Consider the following 11,444-nt stretch of genomic DNA (forward strand, 5'->3'; position numbering starts at 1 on the left):
TCTATTATCCTAAAGTTAACAATTTTTTTCTATAATAATCGGTATATGCTTTTTTATCTTTTTTTTTTAAATTTTAGAATTGCAATTTTTTGTTAATAATTAGATTAATATTGATATTTTTTAATGTATCTAGTCAATAATCAGAAATGTTTTCTTCTCATTGTTGGTTTAAGTTAGTGATTATTTAGTAGTATTATTGTTTTTACAAATGATTTTAGTACATCATATATATATATATATATATATATATATCTATATATATAACTTAAGTCAATGGTTTGTTGTAGTTAATTTAAATATATATATATATATTTTTTAATTCATTCATTACGAGATTTTCATTAGTGTTAAATATGTCTCTATTAGCACGACAGGCGGACAATATCTCATTAAACTGGATGTTGAGTAGTGACATCTTTTTGTGTAGAAGACGGAAAGATTCACAAAACAACAATAATATCAACAATCGGAAGTGAAAATCATCCTCACTGTGTGAACTGCTTTTACTGAAGGCAACACAAGTAGTTATGCAGTGCAAATACTTGCAGCAGAGATGGATTGTTGGTGCAGGTGAGCACTACAACAGTTTTGGTTAAGCAATTGCAGAGCCAAACGAGCCAAGGACAGTGGATACGTTGATGTGGTGTGAGGAGTTGCATTGAGGGACTGTCCAAGTTTTCATGCCAGAAACTCTAATCACTAGAATTCATTTTGCATTACTTCTAATTTTGGCATCAATCCAAATTTAAAGCTTGGGAGTCGTTTTTTGGAAATGTGTGCTGCAAGCTCAACAGCAATATCGTTCCGGATCAGTCGTCAGAACACCAACATCACTACAGAAACTTGCTTGAATGCCAGATGTTGTGGCCATAGTGCTGACGGTCTCCGTTGGTGTTCATTGTGAATTTTGCTCAGGCGAGAGCTGGATGGCGAAGTGGTAGGCAAGCTGCGGTTGAATCAAGAGATTTGTCAAGTTACCTGACATTTTATTGTCGAATTGAAGCCTCATATCTGTAACGCCGTCAGGCATAGTGCGAGGTCCTCATTCTTGTATGATAAAAACTGTGTTCAAAACATGTGCAGGATGTGAATATCATTGAGATCAGTTCAATTCAGTACCGAACGTAATTCATTCAGATTCTGGCGGTGAATTAGTTGTATGAGGTGACCCAATTCGACAGGACCTCCACATGAGGCGAGTGACCATTCAACGTCTCATTCCAACCATCTTCAGTCAAATGCGATAGATTCTGAATCCGCCACAGCGCTGCCGAAAATAGTATTTGTCACAACAACCTTAAGTGTCATTTCCTGTGTCTGCCACATATTCAAATGTGATGATCAAGGTGACAGTGATGGGCATTGGCCCAATTCCTTTTAAGTATCTGCACATTAAATTCGATTGTTAGCGGGTTGATTGCGTGGCTGAAGTGGATCTCACACTAATCATGGGCTCAACCACACTAGTAGTCCGCTAGACCACGCTATGTGAGGATCATTGTGGACGAAAAATGGAAGGATACAAGAGATTCGCTTTAATGAGAGATCCTGGATAAAATCTGCATGCTGCCAGGTTGTGTCTGGAGCAGATGAGCAATATACTAGTGTTTGAAATAGACTGCTTGAGCCCAGCAGACCTCACACTGGCATAAGTTTACAGTCATCCAGGTATAACTTTGCATCGAAGTGAGTTCGTATTTAACCCGTCTTAATGTCAACATATCCACATGTGAATGACCATATGCAGAACGTGTCAAGGACACATAGTACTAAATTGCATTGAACTAGACCTGTTTTATTTGTTTAAAATTTGGTAAATAGAAACATTCAATGATGAATCAACAATGCAATTACAAGAACTCAGGATAAAAGATCGTCCAAGTGCGTACACTAAACAATACACTCGATCGAATGATGATTGATTGTTGATGGCTGTTTGATGAAAGGATTTTCATTTTCACCAACTGGTTGATGATTGTAGATAGATAAATCAAATATGTTCGCAAGTTTGTGCATCCTGGTAAACAAACCACTGTTAAAAAGAATAAAAAAAGCTTAAAACATTGGAAGTAATAAGTACCAATCCGAAGTTGGACTTGACATGAGGTCAGCGCATAGAGTGATGAAAAAACTTGCCTCAGTTCAGTTCAAATTAGTGATGGATTTCCGTCTGCTCAACTTACACCACAACCCATCTTTTGTGTGGATGGTGGCACCAGTCACCAATTCCACATCTTCGGGACTCCCACGAAGCTCAACTTCGAACTTCTGAAGCAGCATCGCAAGTGCCACCGTAGATTCCATCAAGGCAAACTGGTCGCCCACACATTTTCGAGCGCCTCCGCCAAATGGCAAAAATGCGAAATCAGCCATCACCTGTCACATGCAAGTGCATCCAGACCGACATTAAGAATTCAGTACATGCATAGCACAACTCATTAATACCTTCATCATAAACATGTATAGTAATAGCAGAAGTGCAACAATCAATTAAATAAGCTTCCCAAACCTCATTTGGATATAGCGCTCCCTGACCACGTTTTGGATCAAAACCTGCCCACCCTTCAATGCCATCACTGAGTTTCGCTTTCAAAAACCTCTCTGGATTGAACTTCTCTGGTTCGTCCCAGAAGTAGGGAGACCTATGAAGATTATAGACCTGCGGACCACGCCACAATCACGATCACAAAAAATAGCGTAGAACTGATCAATAAACAAGGAATATACGTAGTGAAAGTAAACAAGCTAACCCAATGTTATCACAACTTGCCTAACAGCTAGATATTCGTAAATGTTACCGAAACTTACAGATATGAAAAGATCGACTCCCTTCGGAATGGAATATCCATTTGGATCACCCTTGTGGCCACCTGCAGGATAAATTTGTGATGAATGAATCAGAATACCACCAAAGCAGTACGCCACCGGTACCTAAATCCAATTTCTGGCTTAAAAAACAAACCTGGAAGAGTGTCGGGTTGAAGTGAGCGACGAATGAGCAAGGGCGGCTGAGGAAACAAGCGCAATGATTCAGCCACAATCAGCTTTATATACCTGAATAAAGTTATGTACATGAGAATAGGTAAAGTAAGTAAGTTGAATATATTCAACGGTAAGAATTATAACTTCATGTCACTGAATTCTATGCTACTTTCCTCTTGACTTATACAGTCGTATTCAGTGGTATCTAATTATTCTGCAAATATGTTTCTCGTAATCAGTTTCATCACACCACAAAAATGTGAAATGCCACTATCCTCCGCTTGTTGGCATTTAAAGACATAAGTGCACTGTAAACACATAATCAATTACGTTTAGTAAAGCATCAGATACATAAGAGAACTGACGTTAGGTTCTGGATATCCTTCAAGGTTGGCCTTCGTCCCTGAAGTACCCTGTCAATCTCAGCTTGTGCCTTGGCAACCATATCAGGATTCTGGAAACCAAATAAGCAATTTGTCAGAGGGTTCCAGTCATTACAATATGCAGGCAAGTTCCATTCACATAACATTAAAGTGGTGGTTTTCCGGAGACAAGCGCGAGAATAGGCGACAAAACGGAAGTGAAAACAAAATATCCAGCAATATTCCCTATTTATCGCGAACATAACAACTTCATACGACTGATCCAGATATTATGGGAAAAAATTAACAGAAAAATAAACGAAGCCTCACCTGAGCAAGATGAAAGGTTGCCCATGTAAGAACAGCTGCTGTGGTCTCGTGACCAGCAATGAGCATGGTCATCAAGTCGTCCCTCAACTGTGCCATCACCCACCAAGCACAGATACATGTAAAACTGTAGCTGACCACATTGATTCCACGCGTTTGCTCCAACACGCCCGCAAGAGTAGTGCTACAAATCGACAACAATACAATTTGAGGTAGTCAAATAACTAACCTGCTTGTTAGTAGCATCTTCTCCTCTCATATCAACGAGAAATCTCAGCAGACTGGAGTCCTGTCACATACAAGAACCCAAGATGGTCAATATGGGGACCAACTTAATGAACTTTTCCCGTGATCAACTTACATAAACAAAACTCAGAATTTTAAAACATCACAAGCAATAGTTCTGTACCACGTCAATGAGTTCGTTCTTTCAAAAAAGGATTTGCTGCTCGAGTTAAGGTTTAGACGCTTAGGTTTCGAGGATCCGACAATCAATCATACACAACAAGATCACCTTAATACAAGCGACTGGTGACAACAAAATTGACTCAAAGAAATTAAACACAACTTGATCGTGTATATTGTCTTATAAACTTTGGTTTAGCAAGGACTCTGAGAACCCAACTACATGAATACATTACATAATGTTAATCAAATACCTGGGCTGCTGAAAGATCCCTTTGTTGCAATGATTCAACGTCTTCTTCCTGCATCAGAAATAACAATGTCTTATCATTTAGAAGCAGATCCAATGCAAAAGCTTACAAACAACGACACTTCAATCTGGTACATAAGAGCTGCCGCTAGGTGGAATAAGTATTTGTGCTCAACATCCGAAAGATACACTAGTAAGTCACATCCAACAGTTTCTGCAAATCAAGGTTGTTACCTTTCTAGCGTTAATTAGACAATGACTTATCTCAACCTTCTGGAACTCTAATTCTGCGTGAATGCAAAGAGAGTAACAAAAACGCTGAGGTTTGTAATAGATAAGAAGTGATCAACACAGGGTATCAACAACCATTCCTACCTGTCGAGTTGATTGCGCCCTCTTAATAAGGTCATCGAGACAGTCGTTAATAACCTTCAAATCTTCGTTGAACTTTCGTTGTCTGGGAACCAGCCACCTCGATAACGGAAATTTCCAATAAGGAATATAGAATGTTGACCGATGCTCGGCCTCAGAAAGCGTGCCGTACACTGCCTGCAAAACAAGCAATCACAATTGTATCCTATCAAATTACAACGTCAAATGAAACAGAAAATTCGCAATTTACAACAGTCTTCACAGCTGACAATGTAATTCATCACACCATAATAATATCAAGCTATTGCCACTTTTGGAAAGACAACACCTTCAGTGAATGACTTGATCTAATGACTGTTTCAACATCAATCCAAATTCCAAACGTATTTTGCGTACATGGATGTGTCATACAAGAGTTAAGGAATCTATTCATACACACCCCAAAAAAGCCCCTTGTGTTACTCTTCCGTCCAAGAAGACATACAAATGCTAACCATGAACTAGGCAGCTATCTAATCGAAAATGGCCATCAGAAGTTCTCTCACTACTTGAAGATGTGAGACGCTTACAGCAATCACGGGTGACTCCCTCGTCACGGATCCAAAATCATAGTTGAAAACGCTCAGCCCAATGATGTCAAGTGCAAGATTAGAATACTCAGATTCCATCTCGATTTCAATCTGCGATTTGCATTCCTTTTGAACAGCGTCTAACAGCCCTTCAATTTTTTCTACTGTCCTCTCGGCACAATTATCAAAGACTTCAACCATAGCTTCCAAGTAGGCCGCATGGAATCCAGGCACAATTGCTGCATTCCATGAAAGTAATTTAAGTCACCGTTGAGTATTATAAACCAGGAATGCATATAATTGAAATAACACAAGGAATGAATCACGATACAGTGTGTTGCGGGGAGCGCACAACAAGCTCTCTTAAATCAGAAAAGAGAAGTAAAAATATTAGTATAATCAACATCTGATTGAAAATAACAGCTACGCTAACTATTCTAAGGGTTGATTCGTTACAGGACTGGTACAGACGGCAGACCTCGCCTTCGCACTTTCCATGTCTCAAGATCAGCAGGGATAAGTCCCTTTCCCATGATTGGCTCCAAAATGTCTGCTAGAACACCCTGATTCCGTCCAGCAAACGGAAACCCCAAACAATTCAGCCAAGCTTGAAATCCAAAAGTTGCCGTCAAGCCACAACAACAAAGCCTAGAAAGTGGATGTACATCGCAAACTAAAGTTCAAAACCTACAGTTCAGAGCGAAAAATTCATTACACGCTATACTCGGTTCGAGGAAATCGTGGAAGGAACCATGTAATCCAAGACAAACCTTGTCATAACTAAATGTGTTCTCACGGAGGATGTGACGAGCGACAATGGGATCTGAGACGACCACAAATGCTTTTGGTCCAAAAGCGAGCTTGTAAACTGGACCATGCTGCATTAACCACAACATAGCACATCAGATCCAGAGTCGCGGTTCCCTACATAACCTCTGGACTAATCTATTTAGCTCAGAAATGTAAGAAGAACCAAGAATTTGGTCATAAATTAGTAGAACCTCTGATAGAAGTAAGCAATGCATGGGATTAGTCTCAACGATAGGTTGGAATCTCATCCGAACGTACTTGCATAAACCAATCGTAAAGAGCAAAGAAGAGTGGTCGTCCGAAGAGATCAGACACAGCACCCTCAGCTATGGGCATGGTTCCCATGTTTCCCCCGCTCAACAGATTTGTCAGCAAATTGCTCGCATTGTCCAGCAGGGTCCTTTCATTTTCCGGCTTGCGATCTGTCTTCAAACTTCGAGACCAATACAACTAATGCTAAGAGCAAGGAAAATCATGCCTCCCTCGGAGAGAAATTTCTTCATTCGTTCTCTTTCTTTCTTATGTATTTATTTGATTCAAGTTCAAAAGAACTAAGACTGTCCTTTATCATGCGACTTCGCTGTCATACAATACTATAGGATTAGGGTATTCGAATTCACGCAGAGAGAAGCACAAATAAAACAGGCGACGACTTTCGGCAGTTTCTCCAACAATTCCAACATTGAAATCCGCATTTTGCAACATGAGTTCCGTGAAAATCAGATATTATTTTTCCGAGCGTTGGTGCAAAACTGCTAAACTTCAGAGTGCCACATCTATCATTCAAGTACCGCACGGGTTCAAGCCCTTACCACTGGATTCCCCTGGAGCGTGTCTTGCTGGGAAGATGTCTCAGCAAGAATGAGTGCCCTAGTATGGTTGACTTGGAACTCGAAAGCCGACGGCTCCCAGAGTTCTGGTTCATCAACGAAGCGGGCCCAGCATTTGGCAGAGCTGAAGCCATAGCCATCTCCGACGAAGAATATCGAAATCCTTGCGCTCTTTTCGATCGCAAACTCACTTACCAAGCCGCGCAATTGTCCATGCACATGAAATTCAAGGACTAAATTCCGCGATACATAATACACTCCCTCGCTAGACCTGTGAGGAGCTCAACATTCTCGTAAGTTCTAAACACTACAACACGGTCAACCTCCCAGAACCCTCAATTCTTGGCTCATTTCCTACTCAAAATCTCCACATTTACTACAAAAAAACACAGATTGGCCCAATGAAATCACTTGTGCAAGTAGCGCTGGTGCCGTTGCAAACTACAAAACCTTCAGGTTGTATATGAAACATCTGACAACGATGCTCAGAGAAACCATCTTTCAACTTTTAGATTTACAAAGACTTCGTAGATGTTTCAAGGAATATATCTCATTTCTTCGGGCAATGTTGAATATGATACTGGTCTAATCTTTGACCTGTGAGCTGCTGCAATGTGGATAGGGTACAGCGAATAGTAATGGATCACCCACTTGGATAGTCACTTCGGATAAACCCTTCCCGTGACTTCATAGCGTGTGCTTTTCGGACTTTGGCATTTGGACAACTGGACAGCGTTGAGCCTTCCCAGTCGGCGAAGGCATCCATGATTAAGTCTGAAGCCTCCTAAATCTGATGCTTCAAAGAGTATCACTTTTGATGTTGTGGACGCAATCACAACTATTCGCTTCAACAATGAGAACACCCACAGTTGGAGGTTTGGAATTGTGTCTAATTAAAAAAAATTCTTCACACGCTAGAATATAACATAGAAAAGCAAAAGCCAATTCATCACTTCGAAAGTGCACTGAGATAAACCTATCAAGAACTTTACTGTGCACACACAATTACACCATGTCTTGGGTACATCATTGACGATTTAGCCGCTGATTGCAATCATGTAGCATGTGAAAGAATATACAAAGAATAGTGCTCTTGATCGAGCAGTCACTGTGGAGGGACTGCGAGATAGGAATTTCACTGAGTTTGAACCAGCTTCACTGTCTAACCAGAAAAACGCTCAGACAGAATTTTGATAAGAGACTATTCAGCTACTTTCAGGAATGGCACAACCTCGCCCGCCAACTACAACAGCCCCTTCATGCACAGACATCATAGGGTGAAGACATAGAACTGTATAGACTAGGCCCGTGAATGACTTAAATAGCCTTCACACCCCAATTGCACGGATAACATGCACACGATTCTTGGATCGTCTTCAGTCTCTAGATTAAGCTGCGGCAGCAATATCTTTTTCCTTCAGCTTCTTCAAGAATTGAGGTAGGTTCACATTGGACAGTGCTTTCTCTGTTTTCTTGATCAATATGCAGGTTTCCATTTCTGACCCAGTGGCAGCAACTGGCACTTGCAGTGTGATCGATTTAAGCCCATGAAACTGCAAAAGAGAACCGCAATGCGAGCGCGTTAGAACAAGAAAGCTACCGACCTTCGTCATTGATTGAAGTTCAAAATTCAATAGTTATACACCCCGGTAGTGAAAGTTATAATACAAAAAATAATTTAATGAATATTCAAACAGATATGCATCTGTACGTCATGCATTGTAAAATGTGAACATTACCTGACTTGAACCATGTACAAGTAGTCTGTCATAAGTAGACACAGCAGACACAACAAGATCTTGATCATCTCCTTCAATAAAAGGAACCAGCTTCTCCTGCAAGAAGGCATTCAATGCATCACTTTCAGTACTAATCCTAAAGGAGGCTAGAGGCATTTCGAGCACAAAAAAATAAATACGTGTAGCTATGCTTTTCTAAATTTTAACTTTAAGACCTAAATTAATCAAAGTGGAAAATAATGGACACGGCAAAAAATATAGTGTTAAATTTCCAGGCAAAATGATCAAGAATACAGGTTACTAACCTCGAGGTCCATCAAGAAGGCAGATGCATAATTACGACGAAGAGCAGCACGCATGTTGCGTTCCACACCACTCCAAGCTTTCATGGCTGGACTTTGCCTTCTCTCCATTCCCAGCTCACCTACTGCTTTCCTAGGCACACCTTGGTGCAGAACCTTAGCCTGATTCGGCAAAAACAGCAAAAATCAGAACAGCAATATTAAGAGAAAAAACTTCCAAAAATCAACAAGTTGTGTGAAAACTATCGTCTATCAAACAATGCAACTCAATTCCCGGTAGCTCCCACTTGACGCGCATTCCCTACTCCGTACGGAAAATGATTCAAATAAGAACATTGAATTTTCCCCAGTTTCGCAACGTCTTATACAAAGATGAATAAACCAAACATACCTGTAAGTCCATGTCTACATTGTTTCTAAAAGGTTCCCAAATCGCCATGTCACGCGAAGAGACCATTACAGTTTCCAATGGTGATTGGACACTCTTGTCACCTGAATATCACGTGCTTACGACATCAGAATTTGGATTGAAGAAAGAGATTAAGAGATTCCTGGACGTTCAGAAGCATAACTTGTCTACTGAGATCTGCACTCGAGAGAAAAATCCCCCACACAATTAAGCTCCCTGTTGAAAAAGACGCTATATGCTTTCAGAGTGCTAAATTCACTCCAAACAAACCTGCTACGCGTTATTACTACTATCACATCAATGTGTGCGTTAAAAATAATAAAGCGCAATTTGAATCCGATAAACAATAACAGTAAATGTGAACTCCTTACCCCAAGGGGGTGGAGCGAAGAGATTTCCAATTTCAGAAGCTGTCAACGTAGGAGCAAGTTCTCGCAGCATATTGTCATTAGCCCATCGACGATACCGCCGCCTCCCTAACTGCATAGAGAGAACCCGAAGTTACAAAACATGAAGGTGGATGTAAGAAGAACCCCACGTTAACAAATAAAAGAATTCGAATTTCTACACGCAACAGCAATATAAAAATAAAAATTAAAAATTAAAAATTAAAAATGCAAATAACCTTAGTATCTCGCATCTCCCGCATCTCTTGATCAGTGTACCTCTTGCCATCGTTTTGACCTCCTGCGAAAGAGGCCATCCATTAGCGAACTAAGCCACAATAACTTGTTTCATGTAACAAAGTGTACCAAAATCCTAAACCTCAATGAGATGTGCCATAAATTCGAAAATACAAATCGCATTCCAACGCTTTAACAAAACTTAAAGTTCCTCACAACCACGCTCCAAAACAATAATCCAATGGAAACCATCCACTGAATACAACGTACAGATCACATAAGAACCGGCATATTCCATGCATGCACAAATACATGTGACTTATGTAACTAATACTCGTATGAAGCACCTACATGGGCGGTTTAGGGGAAGCACCAGAGTCAGATCGCTGGCGGTGAGCGCGACTCTTTTTATGGCTCACAACCTCGGATGCCTCGAGCCTGCCTCGTGCTGTTCACAATCACCACCATATAATTGCTCAAGAGTTCTTCTATAAAACGAATAAGAAATCCGAAGTAATTTTGAGCCCGCCCGTAATAATTAAGTCTAAAACAGTAGACTGTCCGCAAAAAAAATTGAATGTATTAACCAACATTAACACTACTGTACGAAGAAACCCATGGCAACAGCCATCAACACCATACAAATTCATCTTTCAACCAGCTAGCTGCATCATGGTGCAAGTCCAATCTTAGTAACCAGAATCACTCAGAAGCATAAAACATGCATACGGTAGGCGATGAATATTATGAAAATGCCATTATTCTGCTTACGAGAGATGGAACAAAAAGACAGCAGCCAAATGTAGGAATTTAATAAGAAATAGAACCTACCTAAGGCAACACCCGATAACCAATCCCCCGGCTGGTACGCCATGATGAGAGTGTCACCTCCTCTGCCCTCGGCAACAAACGCAACAACCGCTCGCTCTCCAATTCGAGATCACGCGATCTTCAGCCAGCAAAACCGACGATACTCTAGTCAGACATAATGGCAACGGGCTAGAAAATCCCACCTCACGTCCTCCAACCTCAAATTTGAAGCGCAATAGCGATTAACCCACTTAACAACAAACGAAAGAAACGACAAGGAGCAGAACGGCACCGGAATTGGTGAAGCAGTTTCTTCGCTGCAGCAAAGCTGCGGTGCGCGACAAACCCTACAGCGTCCCCAACAAGCAATCCCGACGAAGCAAAAACAGTAGTGGCGAACAACGAAAGAAAAAATGTCGCGGCAGCGGGAGAGGCACGTGAGCGAAGACACGGCGAAAGCCTGCACTGAGCTAAAAAAAAATTAGTAGGAGAGCCACGAGCATCGACAGCAGCATTGAAAAGGAATGTGCAGAGATGCCGCCTTGCCGCCGCTGCGGCTTCCTGCGTCTGCGGCAGCGTTTTCTGACGTTCCGGCTGCCGCTCTTCGCCTTCGCTGTCCACGTCAGCTCTGTGTAGTTCAGGACCTTGAGCGGC

At 41.1% G+C, this 11,444-nt stretch overlaps 2 protein-coding genes across 4 annotated transcripts; both read right to left on the reverse strand.

Moving 5' to 3' along the window:
• Positions 1 to 1,774: 1,774 nt before the first annotated feature.
• Positions 1,775 to 7,368, reverse strand: LOC112281394 (cytochrome P450 97B2, chloroplastic). Of its 2 annotated transcripts, none has more exons than XM_024517858.3 (15): positions 6,890 to 7,368; positions 6,336 to 6,510; positions 6,038 to 6,145; positions 5,746 to 5,830; positions 5,268 to 5,506; positions 4,702 to 4,875; positions 4,331 to 4,378; positions 3,901 to 3,960; positions 3,675 to 3,761; positions 3,348 to 3,436; positions 2,963 to 3,054; positions 2,809 to 2,870; positions 2,510 to 2,659; positions 2,137 to 2,376; positions 1,775 to 2,017 (listed from the first exon to the last, which is right to left on the reverse strand). In XM_024517858.3, exons 1-14 carry the CDS (start codon positions 7,045 to 7,047, stop codon positions 2,143 to 2,145), a joined length of 1,761 nt encoding a protein of 586 aa, XP_024373626.1. In that variant the 5' UTR covers positions 7,048 to 7,368; the 3' UTR covers positions 1,775 to 2,017; positions 2,137 to 2,142. The 2 variants fall into 2 exon arrangements, with proteins under 2 accessions (XP_024373626.1, XP_090106228.1); XM_090250102.1 differs by having other exon boundaries at positions 6,336 to 6,657; positions 6,890 to 7,087.
• A 568-nt stretch (positions 7,369 to 7,936) lies between these two features.
• Positions 7,937 to 11,164, reverse strand: LOC112281395 (uncharacterized). 2 transcript variants are annotated; one of them, XM_024517859.3, is made up of 9 exons: positions 11,083 to 11,164; positions 10,812 to 10,929; positions 10,354 to 10,428; positions 9,983 to 10,044; positions 9,729 to 9,837; positions 9,340 to 9,440; positions 8,952 to 9,110; positions 8,647 to 8,742; positions 7,937 to 8,460 (listed from the first exon to the last, which is right to left on the reverse strand). In XM_024517859.3, the coding sequence occupies exons 2-9, from the start codon at positions 10,852 to 10,854 to the stop codon at positions 8,296 to 8,298; spliced, it is 810 nt and encodes a 269-aa protein (XP_024373627.1). In that variant the 5' UTR covers positions 10,855 to 10,929; positions 11,083 to 11,164; the 3' UTR covers positions 7,937 to 8,295. The 2 variants fall into 2 exon arrangements, with proteins under 2 accessions (XP_024373627.1, XP_024373628.1); XM_024517860.3 differs by having other exon boundaries at positions 10,332 to 10,428.
• Between the last annotated feature and the right edge of the window lie 280 nt (positions 11,165 to 11,444).

This window comes from Physcomitrium patens, chromosome 4 (genome assembly GCF_059467195.1).
Source record: "Physcomitrium patens ecotype Gransden chromosome 4, ASM5946719v1, whole genome shotgun sequence".
NCBI classification, from domain to species: Eukaryota; Viridiplantae; Streptophyta; class Bryopsida; order Funariales; family Funariaceae; genus Physcomitrium; species Physcomitrium patens.

Coding starts and splice junctions, on each gene's coding strand:
- LOC112281394 (XM_024517858.3), bottom strand. CDS start 7,047: ATGGCTATGGCTTCAGCTCTGCCAAATGCTGGGCCCGCTTCGTTGATG. Junction 4,876..5,267: donor GGGAGTCACCCGTGATTGCT/GTAAGCGTCTCA, acceptor CTTGTTTTGCAG/GCAGTGTACGGCACGCTTTC. Junction 3,437..3,674: donor CAACCTTTCATCTTGCTCAG/GTGAGGCTTCGT, acceptor TTTGGTTTCCAG/AATCCTGATATGGTTGCCAA.
- LOC112281395 (XM_024517859.3), bottom strand. CDS start 10,854: ATGGCGTACCAGCCGGGGGATTGGTTATCGGGTGTTGCCTTAG. Junction 10,429..10,811: donor GTTATCGGGTGTTGCCTTAG/GTAGGTTCTATT, acceptor GATTGTGAACAG/CACGAGGCAGGCTCGAGGCA. Junction 8,743..8,951: donor CCTTCTTGATGGACCTCGAG/GTTAGTAACCTG, acceptor GCCTTCTTGCAG/GAGAAGCTGGTTCCTTTTAT.